At 48.5% G+C, this 24,732-nt stretch overlaps 1 protein-coding gene across 1 annotated transcript in view; it reads right to left on the reverse strand.

Annotated features, from left to right (window-relative positions):
* Positions 1-3,664: 3,664 nt before the first annotated feature.
* The window catches only part of TRPM8 (transient receptor potential cation channel, subfamily M, member 8), a 35,977-nt gene continuing 14,909 nt past the window's right edge, over positions 3,665-24,732 (reverse strand). Inside the window, exons 10-24 of the mRNA XM_010007797.1 lie at positions 24,351-24,469; positions 23,327-23,617; positions 20,905-21,000; positions 19,920-20,049; positions 18,633-18,778; positions 17,984-18,096; positions 16,913-17,129; positions 13,398-13,489; positions 12,872-13,013; positions 11,504-11,675; positions 11,098-11,275; positions 9,594-9,784; positions 7,353-7,452; positions 5,879-5,912; positions 3,665-3,715 (exon numbers count right to left, since the gene is read on the reverse strand). Coding sequence (XP_010006099.1) covers positions 3,665-3,715; positions 5,879-5,912; positions 7,353-7,452; positions 9,594-9,784; positions 11,098-11,275; positions 11,504-11,675; positions 12,872-13,013; positions 13,398-13,489; positions 16,913-17,129; positions 17,984-18,096; positions 18,633-18,778; positions 19,920-20,049; positions 20,905-21,000; positions 23,327-23,617; positions 24,351-24,469 — 2,072 coding nt within the window. The remainder of the gene's footprint in view (positions 3,716-5,878; positions 5,913-7,352; positions 7,453-9,593; positions 9,785-11,097; positions 11,276-11,503; positions 11,676-12,871; positions 13,014-13,397; positions 13,490-16,912; positions 17,130-17,983; positions 18,097-18,632; positions 18,779-19,919; positions 20,050-20,904; positions 21,001-23,326; positions 23,618-24,350; positions 24,470-24,732) is intronic.

A 24,732-nucleotide genomic window follows, 5' to 3' on the forward strand; every position in this document is an offset into this window, starting at 1 on the left:
ATTGCTCCAGGTACTCACCTGCTCTGCTGCTGTTCCCTTGCCAGCTGGAGAGCAATGGATGGAGAGGGGATGGAGGGAAGGGTTGGCACAGACCCTGCCCAACACCCAGGACTGTCCTCCCCCAGCCCTGACACCCACAACAGCTGGTGCCAGGTTTGGAGGGAGCAGAGAGCTGGCTGCTCCCTGGGGTGCTGCAGGGCCACCCTGCTCCATTGGACCCCTGGGCTCAGGATGGGAGAGGAGCCTGGAGGGAATGTGTGTGATGGGCTGGAGCAGCTGGGAGGGGCAGGCTCTGGGCTTTGGGGTTTTCAGCACATGGTTCAAAGCCACACAGTCACCCTAAGAGAACAGATCACCAGAGATGCTGGCAGGTGCACTGCAGGTTTTATACATGGAAGGAATAGACTGAAAGCACAGTTTTCACATTCAGAGCATACAAATGGCACAGGAAAAAAAAAATATATATATTTCTAGAAAGGACATTTATCTCAATAATTGATGATACAAGGTAACAGCCACAGAAGTCAACTGAAGCCTGAGTCTTATTTCAGCTTTTTAATAGGAAAACACAAGTATTTCCTCATGTAAACAAGCAGGGCTGCTATTGGTAAGCAGGGCAGGCAGGCAAGTTGGGTGGTGTGAAGCAGCAAGAAAAGAGAAGTCACCTTTCTGACAAGGCCTCATCAGTTTTCCCTGTAGAACTGTCCCATTCCCAGCCACACAGGCTGAGCAGCAGCTCTGGCAGACACTGCTCAGCTGGGCTGGCCCCAGCCCTGGAGCTGCTCCCTAAAGCAGGAACATCCCCCTTGTTCAGCAGCTTCTGAAGCAACCAGCAAAACACACAGCAGAGTCTGGTCTTCACCAGCCTGTTTTCCCAGCAGAGATGGGCTGGGAGATGCTGGTCTGCTCTCCAGCCTGGCAGCAGGTGCCTCTGCTCACACTGCTCACCTGGGGACTGTTCTGCTTTAGCCAAAACCCTCTGCTGACTGACCTGCTGCTCTGGAGCCCCCACATCTTGTGCCTGGCAGCCCCCAGAGCAGCTGCAAGAGCAGGGACTATGAAAGCCCTTGCCAGCAAAAGGAAAACACCTCCATCCTCAAGATCAAACACCTTGGGAGGTCCTTCCTAGACACTGGGGAAGGAGGCAGGTACAATTCTTAACCAGGGAAGCAAATGCCATTTGTGGTGTTTTCCCTTCAGAGGGCAATGCACCCAGTTATGCCCACACAAAATTCAGCTGCTATTTTAGAAAGGGAGCAGGAAGAGCAACCTCACCACAGCAAGCATCACAATACTGAAAGCTGACAAACAACCTCTTCTCCATTTCTAAGCACAGACATCTGCAAACAGATGGTTCAAGGAGTTAAACACGTTGAAATGCTCCAAGTGCACTCAAGGAACAAGCAGGGACTGCATGTGAGGTCCCTGGAAACACTTCCCAGATGAATTAAATCCTTCCCATGCTGAGTTGTAGTAGCTGAGCACAGTTCCAGGCAGAGAGGAAAGTCCACAGTGTCCAGGTGGAGTCTGAGATGTGGGAGCAAAGGCTCCTCTGGGGCATGATGCTGAAATACACTGTACTCTGGCACACAAGCACTACAGACACCAGCAGGGCTGACAGACAGACCATGCAAGCACCAAGCTACATCTGGCTCCTACACAAAGGAGAGGGAAGGGAGATGAATTCGTTAAGACAAGCAATTATTGGCCCAATGAAACCCAAAAAAGCAAAGGGACTTTGGCAGCAAGAGCAGGACTCTTGCAATTAGGAGTGTTTGTTGACAGCAGCTGACAAGGGCTGATTGCTGGCACTGGACATCAAGGGAGATGAGGAAATCAGAGCTTGAGGAATGTGGGGAGTCCTGCCAGGAGATAAACAGTCATCTTAACGTTTTGCCATCTTCTTGCAACAAGCAGAAAGGGCTGTTTTCTCAAAAAAAACCTAGAAACTAAAGAAAATCCTCATGACTCCTGCTGCAAGGGTGACACTCTGGGGGGTCAGTTACCATTTGCTTGGTGGTCACTGCCAGCTCAGATAATTGTTCTTGATGAATTGGTACCTGTGTGAGCAAAAGAAAGCAACTTCAGAGCAGAGCTCCTGGCCCACCTGAGCATTTTGCTTCCATCCTCATGACATCAGCTTGGAACCTGGATGTCCTGAGCAACATTTGGGAGCAAGGAGCTCTTTGCAGCACCCACCCAGAACATGGGAGTTTACCAGACAAACTGGAAGGGCCCCCATCTTCTCAAGGCACTTATCATCTATAATGAGAGGACATTTCCAGGAGCTCCATCATAAACAGGTGTCTCCTTTCCCAGCCTATCTAACCACAATTCCCTCACTCCTCTCTACAGATGGTTTGTTAGGACTTTCCTCCTGCACTGGAGGGATTATTACTCCTTGCACCTCACAGACCATGAAACAACAGCTATTTCATGGTCCATTTCAGGCATTTTTCTGCAGAGCTGCTGCCTCCTCAGATCTGCCTCCACTCTGTGCCCATGCAGCCCATCATTCCCAGGTGACTGTGACATTTGCACTGGTTCTTACTGAATTGCAACCTCTTTTCAGCAAAACTGCAGTGATGTTTAATCTAAGCAGGGTTGGACAAGATGACCTCCAGAGTTCCACTATTCTACAGCCTATCTCTTGGTGACTTGGAGGTTACTGCACCCAGGAAAATTGCCCAGTAACTGGAGATCCTTGTGGATTTTATTAGGTGGCTGCAAGTCATTCATAATTACACTGAGCTTCAGTTCAAGTGAATATGAAGTTATCCCTGAAAAATGGTTAGACAGCTGCCTCAGGAACATCTAGCACAGGTATAACCTGTATTGCAGGAAAAAAGATCTTTAGGAGGAGCTGATCAGGCTGATTAAATCATTCCAGATTATCCTCATCAACAGTGACTCTTCCTAGCCTACTGTCTGTACCCATGACAGAGCTCCCTGCACCCACTGATGTTCTGCCTGCCTTTCCCATTCCACTGGGACCTGTGTCACCAGCCCAGTTCTTCTGCAGAACTTGATGAAAAGGACACAGAGCTGATGACCAGACACTGAACTGCAGCTCTGGGGACTTTGGGTTAAACTCTTCACTCTGCAGTTTAGCCCAGAGGACCCAGGATGGCTGCAGTGACCCATCACAACACCCTCCTTTGACAGGGGGAAAATGAACCTTATCCCTACCCAGAACTCTCTTTACTATTTGGTTTTTATGTTCTTCAGAGTTAAAAAATTTTCAAGATAAAGGATCCAGCACAGCAGCTCCTCAGTTTCCAGGGGGCATCCAGCACAAAGACAAACTCCTTGGGTTTTCTCAGTTTTCCAAAGGCAAGGGGGCAAAATAAGATATTTTAAACTGTGCCAAAAAACTGCCAGAAACATCAGATGGAAAATTATATTTTCAGGGAAAAAAAAAACACAACCAACAAAAAACAACAACAACAAAACAACAAATGAAGAAGAGAATTTAGCTGTTATTTCTTTTCAAACATTAGACAAGACTGACATCAGTAATCAGGCATGAGTAATTAATACAACCTCCTCTTCCCAAGACAAACCAACCTAACATCACAGATGCTGAAAACTCCTTCCAGACAGTGAATGGATGTAGAGAGGGGCTTACCCTGCTCAGGTAGCTGCTCTTGGATCTCAGCTGCATTCATTTGATTTTGCTGGAAATCTCTTTCAGAAGGCCTTTCAAATCAGAGAGCTGAAGAATTGAAAGAAAATAAAAACAAAACAGAAAAAGAAGCTTCTATAAAGTCAACCTGACTCATCCCAACAGATGATTGCAGCCTGGGATGAAGGGAAAGGAAGGGCATTTTGCTAGGAAAGCTGCAGGCAGGAGCAGACAAACCAGCTTGCTGCAAGTGTTTCCTCACAGAGAGAGGATTTGGGGATTACCTGCCAGCAGAGAATTAAGGTTATTCTATGGTGTTTCAGTTTCCAGAGGAGGATTACAAGACATACTTGGTAGCTGTACCTTTCTCTCTGGAAAGCAAGCTGTTATTTTGTAATCTAATTAATTTAGCAGCAACCAGAAGCAGCATTTTGAAGTAAATGTGGGGCCTTTTCACACTTGGACTTCTAAAAAGTCTGTTCTTCACACCAAAGCAACTCCCCACACCAGAGGTAAAAAGACATAAATCAATCAAGCCTCCAAAAACACCCCTTGTGCATTTGTATGGAGCATCCTTTGCTTACCCAGGGGGGGTTGCCTCTTCTACCTGAAGGCTCCCCACAACCTACCTGAACTGCCATTTCATTTTAGAAGCAGAAGTGAAACAAAACCCAATAAATCAGGATTAATTACCTCCTGCCTTCAGCACTAGAACCTAAGTTGGACAGAACATGTGTTTGAGAAGTGTGTACTCTTAAATCAGTTTCCCTTCTAGTCCATCCAAGAAGGAATATTGGGAAACACTTCAATGCTAAGCAAGTTCCTTTCTGCTTCATTTTCCAGCACAAAGGGAATCAAAGGAGCACATTAAAAAAGCCCAACTAAAAGGGGGTCCTGGCAATAGGACCAAAGCCTGCATGTGGCTCTCAGGGATGCCCATTGTCCTTGTGAGCCACTCCCTGCTTCACCAGACAGAAGCACCTCCCCAGAGCAGCCTGAAACACACCCACCTTTGCATCCAGTTGTCTGAATCGATGCAGTATCCTAAAAACACAGAGGACACAGAAGAGAGGACTGAGACCAGCATCCTGGCTTAACCACCCTCTCTTTGCAAACCTGGGCAGCAGAACCCTGGCTGGAGCTAAGAGACCTAGTCCTCACCTCTGGCCTGAGAGAAACTTGGGGCCTTTTTGCAATCCATTCTTATCAGCTCTTCCCTTACCTGTGATTTAGGGAAGTACTGGAGCTGCTGGAAGCTGACTGCAAACTCACACCACCATTCCCAGCAGCTAGCTGGGTCTGCTGGCTTTCTTCTTACTTCCCTCTTCAATTATCACCCTGAAAACCCTGAGGCAGATCCCAAAGGTGAAGTGCCAGGATCTGGCAGTTACAGAAGAGCAGTTCCAGCCACCAACCCTCCAACACCACCATTCCAAATAGCATGTTCCCCTCTCCAGAGGTCTTTCCTACTCATGCTACTATATACACGTGTCTACACAGACTGATGCCTTGGGAATGCTTGATATTCCAGGTCTAACACTGAATATTATATGCTAACTGGACCATGTTACAAAGCCAGTCAGCTACAGCACTGCTTCCCATGATGAGACCTCAAAACACTACAGGAAGGCAGCATTTTCTCCTCCAGTGGCAAAACAGAATCACAGAATAAACCATAGGATGCTGTGAGTTGGAAGGGACCTTAGAGATCATTTAGTACCAACCTCCCTCTCAAATAGAAAGGCTCAAGTTCAGAAAAGTGGTGTCATTTGAGAAACCCTGTGTGGGAAAAGGTTCTTCTTCCCCACATGGATGTTTCCCTTGGCTCTGGACACAAGTGTGTCGTTCCCAAACCCCTCCAGCCTGAGGGTCATTCCCAAGCCCCTCCAGCCTGGGGGTCATTCCCAAACCCCTCCAGCCCTGGGGGTCATTCCCAATCCTGCCTTCAGCACTAGAACCTAAGTTGGACAGAACATGTGTTTGAGAAGTGTGTACTCTTAAATCAGTTTCCCTTCTAGTCCATCCAAGAAGGAATATTGGGAAACACTTCAATGCTAAGCAAGTTCCTTTCTGCTTCATTTTCCAGCACAAAGGGAATCAAAGGAGCACATTTAAAAAGCCCAACTAAAAGGGGGTCCTGGCAATAGGACCAAAGCCTGCATGTGGCTCTCAGGGATGCCCATTGTCCTTGTGAGCCACTCCCTGCTTCACCAGACAGAAGCACCTCCCCAGAGCAGCCTGAAACACACCCACCTTTGCATCCAGTTGTCTGAATCGATGCAGTATCCTAAAAACACAGAGGACACAGAAGAGAGGACTGAGACCAGCATCCTGGCTTAACCACCCTCTCTTTGCAAACCTGGGCAGCAGAACCCTGGCTGGAGCTAAGAGACCTAGTCCTCACCTCTGGCCTGAGAGAAACTTGGGGCCTTTTTGCAATCCATTCTTATCAGCTCTTCCCTTACCTGTGATTTAGGGAAGTACTGGAGCTGCTGGAAGCTGACTGCAAACTCACACCACCATTCCCAGCAGCTAGCTGGGTCTGCTGGCTTTCTTCTTACTTCCCTCTTCAATTATCACCCTGAAAACCCTGAGGCAGATCCCAAAGGTGAAGTGCCAGGATCTGGCAGTTACAGAAGAGCAGTTCCAGCCACCAACCCTCCAACACCACCATTCCAAATAGCATGTTCCCCTCTCCAGAGGTCTTTCCTACTCATGCTACTATATACACGTGTCTACACAGACTGATGCCTTGGGAATGCTTGATATTCCAGGTCTAACACTGAATATTATATGCTAACTGGACCATGTTACAAAGCCAGTCAGCTACAGCACTGCTTCCCATGATGAGACCTCAAAACACTACAGGAAGGCAGCATTTTCTCCTCCAGTGGCAAAACAGAATCACAGAATAAACCATAGGATGCTGTGAGTTGGAAGGGACCTTAGAGATCATTTAGTACCAACCTCCCTCTCAAATAGAAAGGCTCAAGTTCAGAAAAGTGGTGTCATTTGAGAAACCCTGTGTGGGAAAAGGTTCTTCTTCCCCACATGGATGTTCCCCTTGGCTCTGGACACAAGTGTGTCGTTCCCAAACCCCTCCAGCCTGAGGGTCATTCCCAAGCCCCTCCAGCCTGGGGGTCATTCCCAAACCCCTCCAGCCCTGGGGGCAATTCCCAAGCCCCTCCAGCCCTGGGGGTCATTCCCAAACCCCTCCAGCCCTGGGGGTCATTCCCAAACCCCTCCAGCCTGGGGGTCATTCCCAAGCCCCTCCAGCCCTGGGGGTCATTCCCAAGCCCCTCCAGCCTGGGGGTCATTCCCAAACCCCTCCAGCCTGGGGGTCATTCCCAAGCCCCTCCAGCCCTGGGGGTCATTCCCAAACCCCTCCAGCCCTGGGGGAAGGCACAGGAGCCTCAGGACAGCAGGGCACTTGGAACAAGGACATTTCACACATCTACCCAACTCCTGTGTGCATGAGGTACCATTACAACCCTTGTGAAGTTGCCAGTAGCTTCTAACCAACCCAATCAACTATTCCTAAAGAGAGCCTGCAGCAGCTGGCAAAAAAATCCAGCCATCATTTCACTTCCAGTATAAAAAAGCACCTGTAAGCTGAGTTTATTTAACTACTTGTTGGCTTGTAAAACAATTAGAGCTGCTGAAAACTTGGTTTCACCACAAATACTCAGCAGAAAGTCAAGAGAGGGAAGACAAAGGACAGACTTACTCTTCTGATGAATCATGTGCCTTGGTGTTGACTTTGACAAGGTAATTTTCCTTCATGACAGCTTCCCATGCCAGAATTTCATTGTCCTCATTTTTCGAGCCTGGAAAACGTATGTGAAGAAAAACACCAGCACTGGATTGGGTTAATTTGCCTTCCCATTGCTAAGATGCCAAGAGGCTGGGTTAGTGCTTGTGTTCAGAGGCTACTGATTCCTGCCCCTGCTTCATTTGCAGCCCCACTTCCCACCCGTGACACAGCCCTGATTAACAGACACCATCTCAATGGATGCTCCTCTCAACCAGGGTTGGTTAAAAAAACTAACCAACCAACCAAAACACCCCAACAAACTCCAGAAGTCTTTCTGGATTATTTGTTTTTAGTCTTGGTTAAGACTAAAAGGCAAGTGCTGTGGGAAATAGCAGCCCCTTCAACAGGTGTAGGACATTGCAGATGGTTCATCTCTGGGGTTAAGCTGCATAACCCTGTGTTGGATCACTAGGAATAACACGTGTTCATCACCACGTTGCAGGACTTAGCATTGAACTAACCCATTTAAAAATGGTGAAGCATTATCTCCTCTAAAAGGCACCTCTCCTGTCCCTGCTGCAAATCAGAGTGACACAGAGCAAACCACTTGGAGGCATCAAAGCCCTCCAGGATCCTGCTCCTGCATTTTCTCCTGCTCCAGCCAGGCAGCACAGACCACAAGGGTTTTAATTTAAAATAAATAAATCAATTAGCAGAGCTGAAAGAAGCCCACAGTGGACAAATGACTAAAGTCCTATTTCCTCCCCCAGTGCTTCTTCTTCCAGGTACTGAGAAGCATTTCAGCAACATTTCTGTAGGAGTCAGGTGAGGAAGCCAGAGCTCTGCAGTAGTTAATACACTGGTTTGCTTTCTCCATGCAGTGCTGTTCCTGTCACCAGCTCAACCACAATGATACTCTGGCCCTAATTAATCCTGCCAGTTGCTTTTTAGAATGGCAACATCCACTGTGCACCACTTGGGCAGAAAGATCTGCTGTTAAACAGCCTCCCCAGTAAGGAAACCAAGCAGTGACTTGTCAGCCAAAATTATTTAGTTAGTTCTAAGGAATTTTATACCCCAGAGCAGGGACCTTTCTCCTAAACTAATAACAAATCCAGGCTGCAGGCTGCTGATGGATGGGAATAATTCTGTCAATTAACTCAACCTACCCTCTCTCATCTGCTTCAGAAAAAGAGAGAAAACACCCCATTTGTTGGGGGAAACAAGATTGTTAAAGCAATTCATGTCTGTGCCCTCTGACAGAGTAAATAAGGGGGAAATAGCTAGAGGGCTGACTCCTCCATGTCTGAGCCAGGTTGTCTATTTGGCCACATCCAGAGGAACAGGGGACTCTGCATTCTCTGACCATCCCTCTCCAGCAGGGAGAGGAGCCTCTGAAGCCCTGGCAGCTACTGCCTGTCTTAGCTGGGAGACTGAGAAACTATTCCTGAGTAGCAAGCAGAGATGAAGACCAACCTCTTGTACAAGCTACCCAATCATTCTGAGCTTGCAAGACCAGGGATCTCTGCCCCTGGGGAGCAGGGCAGGAGGGAGGCACCACCAGGTGCTAAGGAGGAATGGGACAGTTTGCATTTTTCATGCAGAGCATGAAGGTGGCACTCAGCTGCTGCAGGCTCTGGATGAATTTAGGCAATGTTCTAACCCCCCCAAAATACTTTCAAAGCTAGGAAGCAGCATAGGGAGCCCTAAACTGATAGAATTAATTTGATGACTTGATTTACATCCATGAGGTAATTCTGCCTCCAAAATGGCTTGGACAAGAAAGCACTACATGACTGCACAATTCTGCAGTGGAGCAGATGGAACTTGGTAGAACACAACAGCTCCCTCACCAGACCAAAACCAAAGTTATTGCAGGGTGGGGAATCACAACAACAGTCACTGGAGCTCCAGCATGAGGAGTTGGGAGTGTAATTCCTCATATCCTAGAGGGAGCACACCCAGAGTACTGAAGGAAAATGATGGGTGAGAAGCAGCTGGGCTCTTGGATTTGAACCTTATCAAAGGGGTTTCCAGCACTTGATGAAGACCATGAATGAGCTGTTCCTCATTTCCAGCACAACCACCTCTTCCTGGGTCTACATTACCCTTGAAAAATCTCCCCACACACTGCCTGCTTGAAGCCCAGGGAAAAGCTGCAAGGCACCTCCCCCAGAGCTGACCTGCAGGCAGCCAGGAATAAATCCTACTTACAGCAAATAGATGGCTCTTTGCTTTCTTTCCTACAGCAGCATTTGAAGCATTTCCTCATCACCATGAAGATGTAGGCAAAGATGACGAAGGGGAAGGGGATGGTCAGGCGGCTGCAATACTCTTGGACCAAGAAGAAACGTTGGAACTTCCACACCTGGTCATTGTTCTCCTGGACTGATCCCACAGTGTAACTAACAGGGGAAGGCAGAGAAAGCACCTACAGTGTTAGTTACCCACCACAGACCTGCCCCAGAGCCAACACACACAGTGTTTATCTTCATTATCCACAGGTGTGTTTACATCAAGGCATCCTGGAGTTGGTGGTTTGTACTGAGCAGGAGGTTACTGAGCTTGTTCTCCTCTTCAGAGAGACATTTGAACGTGGGAGGAGCTAAGGCCATAGAAAAAACCAACAACCTCAAGTTACAAATAAGCTGGAACACCTTCATTGATGATCTTGATAAGGGATAGGGAGGCTCTGCAGAGAGACTTGGGTAGATCAGATCCTTGGGCTGATGTCAGTGGTCTGGGATTCAACAAGGCCAAGTGCTGGGTCCTGCACTTGGGCCACAACAACCCCAGGGAATGCTCCAGGCTTGGGGAAGTGTGGCTGGAAAGGGTCTGGCAGGAAAGGACCTGGGGGTGCTCATTGACAAGGGGCTGAACATGAGCCAGTGTGTGCCCAGGTGGACAAGGAAGCCCACGGCATCCTGGCCTGTGTTAGAAATGGTGTGACCAGCTGAAGGAGAGGTGATTGTCCCCCTGTGCTCAGCACTGGGGAGGCCACACCTGAGTGTTGTGTGTCCAGTTTGGGCACCTCCATTCCAGAGAGATCTGGAGGTGCTGGAGCCAGGACAGAGGAGGCAACAGAGCTGGGGAAGGGCCTGGAGAATCAATCTGATGAAGAACCCTTGAAGGAGCTGGGAATGTTTAGATTGAGAAAGAGGAGGCTGAGGGGAGACTCATCAGTCTCTACAACCACCTGAAAGGTCATTGTAGAGAGGTTGGTGCTGGTCTCTTCTCACAGGTCATTAGTGACAAGAGGGAAGGGCTTCAAGCTGCACCAGGGCAGGTTTAGACTGGGCATTAGGACAGTTTTTTTCACAGCAGGAGTGGTTAGAAACTCAAACAGGCTGCCAAGGGAGGTAGTGGAGTCACCATCCCTGGGTGTGTTTAAGGGTTGTTTGGATGTGGTGTTGGTGGAGATGGTTTAGGGGAGAACCTTGTAGAGCAGGGATGATGGTTGGACTGGGTGATCCCAAGGGGCTTTTCCAACCTGAATGGTTCTGTGATTCTATTATTCTAAATGCTGAAGAGCCTTGATTTTGTTCCCCTTCCCACACCCCACCCTTAACCTGAGGGGTCTGTTTCAAGCTAGGAACTCTGCCCAGACTATTCCCAGCAATTTCTCTGCAAAAGACACAGAGTCCTGCTCTTTCCCAGGGCTTCAATACTGGGATACTGATAACAGAGATCACAAGCAAGTGATGGCTCCTTTACCTACCCAAACATGGCCACAAGCAGGTTCACAAGGAGGATGTTAGTGGAGAGCATGTAAATGCAGACCAGGGGAATGGTGATCCACTCCGGGAAGCGGGGCTGGTTGTTGGCATCCAGCTCCACACACAAGGGCTTGGACTCATTCCCAGAAAAGGTGCAGCGGTCGAAGTTGTAGGTGGTACCTCAGAGGGTGAGAATGGAGAGCAAACAGTGAGCTCTTTCTTCTGGCTCCAGCCCCAGGTGCTGCCACCAACCCCGAAACGTGTGGTCTGCTCCTTCCCACCTCCCCACCCGGCAGCAAACCTTGCCTTGTGGCTGCTTGGAGCAACGGGGGCAGAGGGCTGAGGCAACCAGTGGATGGACAGAGCCTCCCACCCGCCCAGCAGAGCCTCCCACAGCAGAACAAGTACCATCCACATCATCAGGGTAGTGGCCAAACATGGCCAGGTAGGGCTCGTAGATGACGGATCGAAATATCCACTCCCAGCGGTGCTCGTTCTTCCTCAGGATGCCCTGTCTGGCCACACCAAAGGCCACCATCCACACAGCGAAGAGGAAGAGGAAGAAGAAGACATCTATCATCTGGAAGAGGACAAGAGAACTTCTTCATCTCTCCAGTTGGGTATTAGGTGGGTTTGCAGATCACGGCTCCGCACATTCACAGTCTCCAACACACAAATCATCACCCATTCCCACTCAGGGAAGTGAAGACACTGGCCAAGAGTTTCATTAACTTCTGCCTCCTCATATTTAGGTAACTGAAGACTGGTAATAACCCAGCTGAGCTTTCCCACTTGTTGCAGACCCACCTCCACCAAGATCTGCCTTCCCACTAGCCCCCAGCACCCTATTATCCTTACTCAGGAACTCAGAAGGCCAAAAGGAGATGGACAGCAAACAATCCTGTGTTGTTGCTCCCAAATCCTAAGGGTCTCTAGGACCAGGTCCTGTCTAGACTTTGGCTTTGCAGCAGTGGGACAAGGCTTTCAGGGTAAGCTGCCACTGTCACTACACAGCTGGTTTTTATGCCAATCCTCTGCTGTGGCACCAGACAGCCCAACCACTACAGAAAAGCAGAAAATTTGGGAAAACCTCTTCCTAAACCCCTCTAACAGCACTCACTGCACATGCCCTTTGAGTGCCACTCTCTAGACATGCCCCCCAGCATGTAGAGGTGTCCCTGGAGGGAAGATCAGCTCCAGGGGACATGGAGATTCAAGCAGACATTCTCCAATGCTCCTCATCCCCATACCTGTAGTGGCCCATCTCTGTATTACATTGAATTCCATTCTCTTCCTTCTACCTTTCCCTGCTATCAAGCATCACATTCAGCTACAAAGGGCAGAATCAGCCAGGCCACTCCACGAGAGGCTGCTCACCACCCAATTTATCCAGTTCCTTGTGTGATAGATGCAGTGGAAGATAGAAGTTCTCCCCCAGTTCATTGTTACTGTCTTGTTTGGGGAGCATTCATGTAAGCAACAGGACTGAGGGAATATACACTGAAACAATGGGAAACTCTAGGACAAAAGCTACCAGGAAGCAAATTTCCTCCTCAGTTCTTCAACCTGATCTTCATACTTCCCCTATACAGAGGAAGAGAAAAAGGCCCTGCTCTTAATTTGGATCTATTTAAATCTTAATGAAACCTGTTTAGCAGGTTGAAGAGACAGAAACAACTTGCTGCCATCATCAGAATGGCAGTGATTTTCACTCTTGAGGAAAAGTGAGGTGTCCCAGCATTCACATAGATTCTTGAAAAGCTGCCAGAATCTTACCATCCTCTGCAGCATAATAATTTTAGGTCCTAGATTCCTGCTCACTGTGAAAATATGGATCAGCCTCAGAGTAAAAACTATGTAGTCCAAACAGAAAATGACTCTCCCAGAATACCAAGAGCTTTCATCAGATGAGTGAAGCCTGATGGAGACAGTAAGAGAAAATGAAGAGAAGTGTTGGGTAAAGCATGTGGAGGTCAGGTGAAAATACACTGAAGTGGGGAGTGGGAAGTAACTGGGAAACAACACAGCTATGCAGGACCCTATGCCCCCCCTGCCCACTCCCACCTGATGACAGCTGGTAGAACTGGCTGGGGAGAAAAGGATTACATGCAGATGTTCCCCCTATTGCTGTATTTCATTTCTTGAATTGCTTTTTAAAGCTTTAGTGTCAAGACTTGGCAGCACTGGGGCACTTCATAAAGAGCAAGGAAATTGGGGAACACATCCGTTTCCAAAATCTTGCTACAGGTTGTGGTCAAAACCCAGAAAGGAAGCAAAGCCCCAGGAAAGGATATTCACTCACCTGAACACAATCCCTGCTATGAAGTAGAAGATTGCTAGTGTATCCATAACATTCCACAGGTCTGAGAAATACTTACTGCCATTCATGTACCACTGGAAAGCAAAACAGAGCAGCAAGTAACCACCACACCTGCTTTTGATCAAAGATGCAGATTTAGTTTGTTCCCTCAAATCTCTCTTATTTCTGAAGCACAAGCCTAGTGGGGATCTGCCCATTCCCAGACTGGCTGGGGTGCTGCACCCTGGATCCAGAGTTTGCACAAGAACGTCCTTCTGGATCTAATTAGAGGGGACTCGTTAGGACAAGTTAACCAGGAGAAACCTCCAACAGGCCTAAAGAAACAGACCGAGTCCCTCGTCATGATTCTTTTTGATTTTCACTGAAATAACCAAAGCTGAGTGGAGTGCTGACCAGGGACTCCCTCCCTTACTGCACAGCCAAGGAAGGCAGTTCTGCTCCCAGTGCTCCTATGGGAACTGGAGATGAAGGGGAGTTTTCTTCCACCTGCAGAGGAAGCTGTGAGCAGAGAGCCCCACTTGGCTGTTTGCACAAGTCTTGGGTTTTCCTCACATGCTGGCTAAAGATGAACAGGGTGGCAGCCTCCAGATATTACCAGACACTATTTCAGCATCTTGGGACCAAGGAACAGCTCAGTTCCTATCTGAGGTACCAAAGGTTGAGCACTGAGCAAGGACAGCACGTCTGGCACCTGTGACACTGGGTTGTTTCTGTTAGAAATGTAGTGATGATTTGGCATTCTAGTGTTAGAAACATAGTGTAGGGTTTGGTTTATATTTATATGTATATATATATATGGTGTATATATATATATATATATATATATTCTAGTGTTAGAATTCTATAGTTTGTTTGATATAAGTGAGATATCTGACACCAGCAGTGGTTTAAATACATAGTTTGTTTGATATAAGTCAGATCTCTGCACATTCCAAGGACACCAGGAGGGGTTTGTGGCCCAAGAACCTGAGGGAGTGAATTGGGCTCCACCTGGGGATCCCAACATGGAGCAGGATTGATGGCCCAAGGTCAGACCCAACAAAGCCCCTTCTGTCCTGCTGCTCAGGGCAGGGTGACACCAGTAGGTTTGTGAATTGGGAAGGCAGCCAAGGGGGCAAGGAAGGTCAGAATTTTACCTGAAAAGGTAAAAAGTGACCTGCTAGGATGGGATGTGTGAACAGGGGTGGGAAACTTACAGGATCATGGGAAGCGTCGGATGGGCTGGAAACCCTGGAGTGCCCAGGGAGTGGGGAACCAGGGGAGGGAACTTTGGGAATAGGGAATAGAAACTGTTATTCACCTGCCTATGGGTGTGCCTGCTTGTTCAGGTCACCCATTCCTGCAAGAATGTAAATAAACTGCTTTGCTGCAGGGTCTGGGTGGGCCTGTGCATTGGCACCACAATGGTTTCTCACATTTCTGTCTAGCAACTCCCTCCATCAAACACAAGTTGTCTGGCTCTCTTGTGTTTTCCATCAACAGCTGGATGAGGAGGGCCCCAAAAGCCTCTCACAAAGCACATCACCACCCTGAGCTGTGTTCAATGCAGCAGGCTTAAGCTTGATGCCTCTTCTACTAAAGGGCACAACTGTGGATGGAGGAAAGGAACCAGGTTTTGATCTCCAGCAAACAGGAAAAAAACCAGGCAGATGCATGTAAGCAAGTAAGAACAACTGTGCTAGCAGTGCAGACCAGTCCTTCAAATACCAAGTAGTGCCCATGGCTAAGAGTTCATGAGCATGGAGGTTCTGTCCAGGGTCCTTCTGAGAAAAGGAGGCTTTCCTGCACAGCCCACGAGTCCATCCACTCACCTGGCTGGAGGCTACACCCATGTGGCTAAGAAGGTAGCAGGAAAAAGGCATCTCCGATCTCACTGCTGCCATGACAGCCCTAAATGGGATGTCAGGAAGGAGCTCTGGCTAGTTAAAAAACTCTTAGGACCATCAGGAGTGAAAACGAGCCCAAGCCAGTGGCTTTTGGTTCAGACACAATGGAACAATCTGCTTTACATTTAGAGCTTCCATCTCCCCAGGCACAACACTAACCAAAGGGCTCATTCCTCCCCAGAATTAAGTTATCTGACTGCAGCAGTGGAACCCCAGGCAACATTACCTGTAGTTTTCCTTTGACAGGAAAACCAAAACCTGATGCATGAAGGGCTCAGGTACTACTTTGGCTTCAGAGTCAGACCAATGCACACCCAATCAACCTCAGGGGAAGCCAGGCAGAAAGTTCCCTGGGACACTGGTCTGCATTTTGCTCCTGAGCAAAACAGGTTTGAAGCCAGGACACTGGTTTAAGATGACTTTACATCTCCAACAAACTCTCTGTTTTTAGCTGCCTCCACTTTCACCATCAAAATTGGTCCCGTTGCCACCAGCTGTGAATGGGATTCCTGGGATCTGTTCTAACCTGCTCAGGGTAGTGAGAAATAATGGCATTGAGAGAAAAAAAAAAGGGTTTCTATCCCTAAGGCTTTCCCCAGGATTTTTGCTGGGTACACACAGGAAGTGCAGGGACAGGTCCAGAGACACCAGAACCTAAATCAGCAGAAACAAACACTCCATTAGTGTTTTCATTGCAACAGAGCCTTTTACTTTACCCCATTTTCCTCAGCAAGGGAAGTTGCCTTAAACAGGGAAGCACCTTGACTGTTGCAAAGGAAGAAGAGCACACAGCAAGTTAAGCACAGTAGCATCAACACTCAGCAATGTCATTTGAGCTCATGTAAGGAACATTCTTGCAGGGTGGCCTGACCCAGCAGATCCCACACACACTCTTGTGCAGACTAATGCCTTGCAGGACTCTGAGAGCAGCACTGCACAGAAACCACACACCCATTTCCCTTCCCATTTCCCCAGCCTCTTCCTAGTATTTTGAACACTAACTGGTAGAGACCCAGGTGCCTGAAGACCAATGTATTTCATCTCTTCCCTTAACACCTGAAGTGGGAACAACATCAGCTCTGCAGCCAGTCCCACCCACAGTTCCCACACCAGCAATGCAGGCAATCTAAAGCTGGTCCCTGGGACTACAGAAAACTAACAAAACCTGTATTTATCATTAAAAGATCAACAGAAATATATAATGAGAACTTGCTCATTGGTTTAAAAAGGTGGGGGGATGTGGAGAAGAGAGGCAAGAATTACTTGATCTAGAGGTATGTGCCCAGATGTGTGTTAAATCCAACCTCTGGCAATCCAAGCCAAGCACCCCTGAGGATTATCTCCACTGGCATCAGCTTATCCACCCAGCCCCAAAGTACATACACACTTCTCTCAGTGCATGGACACTGCAGCTACTGGGGCACAAGTAGGAATTAAACACCCCCACTGGGAGGGGAAATACACTCATTGTGCCTTAAGTTGCCTGGACAGATCTCCCAAGATGTGGCTGTAACTCAGAGCAGCCTGTGCTGCCTTGCACCACTGGGAGGGGAAAAAGCACCAGGCTTTTAATCTAGCACTAAACGTTTCTGGTTTGCAAGAGCTGCCTACTTGTCTCACTTCATCACAAAGCAGAATGAAGACCAGGACGTAAAGGAATATCTCCAGGGCAGTGGGTTCCTTCTGGAAATCCATCAGCAGCACGTAGGCAAAGAGCAGCAGGAAGGCAATGTAGAAGATGACATTCCAGGAGAAGACCACAAAGGGGGAGGTGAAGAACGACACGTAATACAGCAAGAGTTTCTTGCTCTTCTCCACAGGCTTCTTCCTGAGGGAACAGAGGAGGAGAAAGGTCTCAAAGCACAGCTCTTGTGCCTGGAAACAGTCGTGCTCTTCATCAAAGTGATGATGTGCAAGGTCTGGCACAGGACACGGGGCTTCCTGCAATGGAGGGACCACAGCAGTGCTACAAACACAGGCTGGGAGAACTGGGAGTGTTCAGCCTGGAGAAGAGAAGGCTCCAGGGAGACCTTAGAGCAGCTTCCAGTGCCTGTTTACAAGCCCCTGTTTCCAGGGGCTGTTTACAAGGATGTGCAGTGATAGGACAAAGGCCAGTGCAGGGTAGATTTAGATACTAGGAAGTTCTTCCCAATGAGGGTGGTGAAGCATTGGAACAGGTTGCTCAGAGAAGGGGTGGAGGCCCCATCCCTGGAGACATCCAGGCTCCACCAGGCTCTGAGCAACCTGATTGAGTTAAAAAGGTCCCTGTGCACTGCAGGAGTAGATGTCCTTTAAAGGTCCCTTCCAACACCACACATGCTATGATTCCATGAGTCTATGATACATTACTCCCAAGGTCATGACAATCTGCACCCACTGACTTCAGGCACACCAGTGGAACCTTCAGATCACACCTGCCAAAAGCTTATTCAGCCCTTAAACAATTTTGAGAGAGACTGAACACTGGAAAAAGGTTCCCCAGAGTGGCTTTGGAGTCTCCATCCTTGGAGATACTCAAAACCCAGCTGGACACAGTCCTGGGTAACCTGCTCCAGCTGACCCTGCTTGGAGCAGAGGGTTGGACTGGGTGATCTCCAGAGGTGCCTCCCAACTTGAATCACCCTGTGATTCTGTGGTTCATTGATTTGCTTTGCTTCTGCTAATGAGAAGCCATTTGATTACCTGAATGAGATGAAGCCACAGCCTATTAAAGGGAAAAAGAACAGGCACAGTATAATCTTCCAGTTCTTAGTATCTCTTGAAATCTCTCCATACCACTGCTTGGAAAGGAAGTTCTGCAGGGAAGAAAATATCCTGTTTTAACAAAAATAATCTAGGAATCCTATCAGAGGACATTTGATTTAGCAGAAAAAAAACCACCAACACCCAGACTTTGACATTTCAATCAAAATAACTGGGATTCCTGTCTCAACAATACAGAAAGCTTTCCTCAGCAAACTGTGCTAGTTCCTTAGTCCAGCCACTCTCCAGCCTACATGACCAGGAGCTCAAAATGAGCAGGACTTGGCACAGTTTAAAAGGCAGCATTAATTGGGGCACTACATCCATACTGTGCACACAGGGAGCTGTGCCAAGGGAGAAGTCACTCCAGGCAGTCCTTACCACCCAGCTCATGCTTTGCAGCTCTTAAATCAAGTCCTCCCCTCCTAAATTTGCACTGGTGGGCAAACCAGCCAGCTCCCCTCTCAAGTAGAGGCTCCCACACCCTGTGTGTAACATTTCCACAGCCAGAACATTATCGTGGGGGTTTTAAGCTGCCCAGACCACAAGAGCTACAGTGAGCTGTGCACCTTCTTTTCACTGACATTACCTGCACCCCTGGCTGGGCAATGAACTGCTGGTCTCTGGCTTCCACTGCCAGCTCCAGACAGTTGCTCCCTCCCCAGGCTTCACAGGAATAGGTCAGCAGCTGCTCTGCCAGCTCCTCGTCGCTGCTGTAGCACTCGGTGAACAGCTCTGGAAGGAAAGAGGCAGCCCCACCTCGAGCTCCAACTCCAGGTTCCACTTCCCACCACCTTGGGTGCCTTCAGTGACATCCCAAGTGTAACCTTTCCATCTTTTTGCACACAGGTACAAGGGCTCTGCCCACGTTTCCAGCACGTCCAAACAACACGTGTGCTGCTTTACAAACCCATCTGCACCTGTTGAGGTTTTATATATATTTATATTTATATATATTATACAGGGTTTACATGTAGAAGGAAAACCATAGCATGACAGCAGCTGACACAGAGAAAACATTGAGTTCTGCACAAGAAATGATGCAAAAATCTGAATTTTTACTCACATGACTCAGGGTATCAGTTTGTTTCACCTTCTTCTCATACTTTTAGCACTGATGCAATAACTCAGTCACAGCAGTCAACAGGAGAGTTGGACAAGGGCAGAATCTGATATTTATATTTATATATATTATACAGGGTTTACATGTAGAAGGAAAACCATAGTCAGCAGCTGACACAGAGAAAACATTGAGTTCTGCACAAGAAATGATGCAAAAATCTGAATTTTTACTCACATGACTCAGGGTATCAGTTTGTTTCACCTTCTTCTCATACTTTTAGCACTGATGCAATAACTCAGTCACAGCAGTCAACAGGAGAGTTGGACAAGGGCAGAATCTGATGCTTTTTCACAGGTAAATTCATTGCAAACATTGTTTCAGAAAAACAAGCATCTTATTCTGCCCATAGAGTTTTTTGCTACTAATAACGTGTGTAGTATGAAAAGTCATTTCTCTCTCCAGCTCTGGATATTTGCCACTCAAAGGCAGTTCTGTTGGTGCACCTGTGACAGCACAACTGCCCTGAAGAGTGAGCCAGCCTCTCATAAAGCACAGCAGCCTCCCCTAGAAACTCTCCTCTCCAACAGCACGTTTCCCCAGGCATTTCCCAGAGGGCTGTTACAACTGCCAGGATGCACACATCCAGCAATGCTTTGGGGTATTACCACAGAGACTGCAACATGGAGAGGAGTCTTGACAGATAGACTTCAATGGGACCTGTTCACTTCTCTACATAATCAGGCCTGAGGGACACAGGCACCTTCTAGAAAGTGTTTTTAAACAGTTTTCACCTCGTGAAGTAGGAGTACTTACCTACTGCTCTTGTCTCGTACTCATTAGCCAGTTCCTCAGACTCACCAGCAGCATTGATATCATTCTTCACCTTGGCCAGGCTCTTCAGGAGCTTGCTGGCCCCCAGGGCTGCCAACGTGCAGCCTCTGGTCTGTGGAGAGAGAGTTCAGCCACTCAAAGCCCTCTGAGAAGGGAGGGTGAGAAAAACCTTTAAAAATTACCAGATGTTTTTTTTGCAGCTGCTCAGCTCCCAGTCCAGACTGGCAAATGAAGATCCAGCTCAGCAAAATGACTGGTAACCATCAGTGTATTGGTGAGACAACAACTTTGTGACCAGCCTGGAAAGGTCTTGCCTTGAGCAGCTGTACATGAGCTTTGCATCTCTGGCTGGAGATTCACAACAGAGGGTCTGCTCTGCCACAACCCACACTGCCATTTTCACTGTCCACCAGTCTGGACCAGTGGGGTGTACCCAGAACCACCCAGAACCATGTTATTCAGAACATCCACACATGCAGGGAAGCAGCACCCTGTTTTGGACATGCAGACCAACATGCACCCACACAGACATGGCAGACACAAAGACCAATGTGAGCTGGAGCACCCTTAGCTTTGCTTACATTAGCCTCATGTTTACCTGTGAATCAGCCTGTGAATTATGTATTTGATACAATCACCATTAGATGCACTGTCTAATCTAATCAGAACTGGGTTTCAATCAAATGCCTGGTATCAGAACACACTCATAGTAAGGAATGGGTGGGAACTCAGCATCCAAGCTCCAACCCAGATGAGAACATACAGCAGGTAAGTGCTGGCTGACTGCTGAGTCACACACAGCATCAGCAAAGTATGAAACCCAAACCAGGTCCTTACACAGTCACGTTGCAATGACTGATCTTGGTTTTGTGTCTGAAGACAGACCCAGAGCCTTCAAAGTTCAACACACCAAAGACAAGGACACCACTGTGCTGCTTGCAGAGCAGTAAAGGAGAATTCAACTCACCTGCTCCCAAATAACTTTAGACAACTCCTTCTTGTTCTGAAGAACTGACCAGATAAACAGAGCTTGCAGTGGATGCCTGGTGATAGGACACTCATCCTGAAAGACACAGCAACAACTCCTCAGAGCTCTAAGCTCACTAAACTGTTCTCAAGTGGAAGGAATCCTTAGGCTGCCACTCTCTTGGTTTTGCATTTTCTTCCTTCCACAGCCAGCCCACTAATCCCTGCTATCCAACACTTGTTACACTAATTGAATTTAGTTGGTATTTCATGTTAACATCAAAGCCTTGTACTTCCCTGTTTGGTGTGGAAGAACCAGCATCCTTGCTTGAACCCATGCAGTCCAAACAGCCTCGTTCACAGCTTGACTTTGTGCTTAAAGAGCCCAGATCAATGTCCTCTAAAAGGAACTTTGCACCAATACCCTTGGGAGTTAAAGCAAGACTCTGGAATTCACACAAACTTAAAGAGGAATTCCTGTTCCACCAGGCATCAGAGCAGTTAGCACCTGGGAAAGGCAAACCCATCACAAAATGACTCCATAACAACCTCATTTTTAAGAATCACAGACTGTGCTGGGAACTCTGGAAGCTGAGCAGCATTTTCACAGAATTATCACAGCTGGAAAAGACCTCTCAGATCACCTAGTCCTACTATTCACCTGGGGTGGGGTACAAAAATAAACCCCAACACGACCCACCCAAACAGCAACAAGAAGAAAAACAACCCCCACACAGCCACTCACCCCACAGAACCAACACACAGCCACAAAAACCCCACCATGCCCTGAAGTGCCATGTCTACACATGTCTTGAACATCTCCAGGGATGGTAACACCCCTGGCACAACTCAAGAACATTTCCTGTAGCCCTGTCATTTGCTTGGGAGAAAAGGCCAATGCCTGCCTTGCTCCAGCCTCCTTCCAGGTAGCTGTAGGGACAATGAGATCTTCTATAAGACTCCTCCAAACGAATCAACCCCAGATCCCTCAGCCCCTCCTCCTAGGTTACCTGGTTGCTCTTCTCTGGACATGCTCCAACAACTCAATGCCCTTCTAGTGAGGGGCCTTGAACTGAACACAGCACTTGAGGGCTGGTCTCACCAGTGCTGAATACAGGGGAATGACCACTCCCTGCTGGCCACACTATTCCTGATGCAGGCCAGGATGCTGTTGGCCAAGCATGTCCATCTGAGCACCCTGCTGGCTTATGATAAGCTGGCTGTCAACCAGCCAACTGGATCCAACTCTCTTCACTACAACCCTTTGGGCTAAGCCACCCAGCCAGTTATCTACCCAGCTAAGCACACCCCTGCCCATGCCATGTGCCACCAGCTTCCCTAGAATGCTGTGGGAAAGAGCTTGGAGGGCTCTGCTGAAGTCTAGATAGACAACATCAACAGCTCTTCCCTCCCTCCTCCACCAGGCAGGTCACCTGGACACAGAGATCAGGCTGGTGAAGCAGGACTTGCCCTTCCTGAATCCCAGCTGATCCCCTGGCTGTGGATGCTCTCAAGATGAAACTCTCCATTAGCTTGGCCAGTGCCAAGGTCAGGCTGACAGGCCAGTAGTTCCCTTCTGGTAGGTTGGTGTCACACTGGCAAGCCTCCCCTCTTCTGGGATATCCCAGGACTGCTGATAAATGATGGAGAGAGGCTTGGCAAGCTTCTCTGGCAGCTCCACCAGTGTTCTCGGGTGAATCCCATCCAGCCTCGTGGATGTGTGAGTGTCCAAGTGCCTTAGCAGGTCATTACTGCTTCCTCTTGGATTATGAGGGGGTTGTTCTGCTCTCTGTCCTTATCTTCCAGCTCAGGAGACTGGATACTCTGGGAGAAGGCCAGGAGAGGCCCCAACCTGCTGCCCCAACGGGGACCTGCTTCCAGTCCCCCCAGTTGTCTCTCAAGTCCCCTCCTTTGATGTGGTGACAGGAGGGATCCTCTGCTTCTCTGGAGCCTCCACCTGCTGCCTTCTCCTTAAGGATGGAAGGCTGTGGCTCCACCAATTATCTCCCTTTCACATTCCCAGATAGTCCTTCATCTCCCCACCACCAGGCTGAGCAGATCATTGACCTCCTCACAGCACACATGTGTATTGGCTCTGCTGTCCTGTGGCCAAGAGTCTGTCCCAAGATGTGGATCCAGATTCCCCAAGACCTTGCTGGCACCTCTGGACCAGACCCTGAATTCATATTGATCTAAATGACACGCACAACTAGAGCACTGATTGTGCTAATAGAAATATTTGAACCCAAATAAACTTACCCATTTTGCTTGTAGTTCAATGACCCTTATTAAATGCATCTGTAAAATGGGGCAGAATGTTAAATCTAACACAAGGCTGAGACTGTGAAAGCCAATCCTGCTGCTCCAGGAACAAACCAACCTTTGTTGTTCCTCTAAGGGGAAGCAAAGTGCTCATCACTTACTGGAAGATGTATCTCCATCTCATCCTTGCTATTTTTGTCATCTCTCTTGAGGCCCCTTCGGAAGTCTTCGACCATCTTCCAGACAAAGGTGAGGAGTGCATCATTGTAGGAGTTCTTTGCAATCTGCAGGTTCTTGAACACCAGGCTGCTGAAGTTATTCGTGTACAGCTCTCTGAGAACCTCTGTGGTGAGGAACTTCCTCAGATTCAACCCATTTTCCAGGAAGAGACGGACAAACTTGGGCCTGTCCTTCACCAGGGCTGTGAACATGACATCCTGCAGGTCAGCAGACTGGGAAGAAATGGAGAAGCAAATATTAGGGGGCAGGTGAGACATGTAAAAGGTTAGAATCATAGAATCCCAGGGGTTGGAAGGGACCTGGAAAGCTCACCCAGTCCAACCCCCCTGCCAGAGCAGGGGCACCCAGAGCACATCACACAGGAACGTGCCCAGGGGGGTTGGAATGTCTCCAGAGAAGGAGACTCCACAGCCTCTCTGAGCAGCCTGGCCCAGGGCTCTGGCACTCTCACAGCAAACAAGTTCTTCCTGAGATTCACATGGAACCTCCTGGGCTCCAGTTTGCACCCACTGCCCCTTGTCCTGTCACTGGACATCCCTGCACAAAGCCTGGCTCTGCCCTCCTGACACTGCCCTGAACAGATCTGTGCCCATGGATGAGGTGGCCCCTCAGTCTCCTCTTCTCCAAGCCCAACAGGCCCAGCTCCCTCAGCAGGGAGATGTTCCATTCCCTAAGAGCTGGCACACATGACTAACTGCTGCATTGTCCTTCAGGTGCCACTTTTTCATCACAATGAGGGTTTTTCTGTGTGCAGTTGCATTTTCTGAGGTGGCCTAGAGCCCCTGTGGCACAGGCAGACCAGCTTTGCACTCAGTCATGTCAGTGCAAGGAGGAACAGACACACTTATCACAGAGGCTGGGGTGCTGAGATAATGGTTATTGTCCCAGTGCCTCCCTTCCCACTGTTCCCCTGCCCCATGCCACTGTACCCAGAGTGGTCTGTACCTCCCAGTTTCGGTCATTGGTGAAGATCTCATCACTGGCCAGGTCCAACTGGTTCCACTCCAGCAGCAGCTTCAGCTGCCCGTTCCAGTTATCTCTGTCGTGTTCGTTGGTGCTGAAAGCTGCAGAGGAGGAACAATCCTCTAAGACCACAGACAGGAGAGCTCCTTGGCATACCTGTTCATCTCTGCTTTTTGGCAAGAGCCCTATCAAGTGTCTTTCCCCAGACTCATGCACATTTCCTGACTGGGTTTCAGAGGATGATGGAGGCTTAAGAGCCTGTATTTATGGTCTGACATGGGCCACAAACGAGCTGCTAGGAGCACCTCATCAACCCAAACCAGCATATTTCCTTCAAGCTTCTCCACATCCTGCATCCCTACAC

The sequence above is a fragment of the Chaetura pelagica genome, unplaced genomic scaffold, assembly GCF_000747805.2.
Source record: "Chaetura pelagica isolate M959 unplaced genomic scaffold, ChaPel_1.0 scaffold532, whole genome shotgun sequence".
NCBI lineage: Eukaryota > Metazoa > Chordata > Aves > Apodiformes > Apodidae > Chaetura > Chaetura pelagica.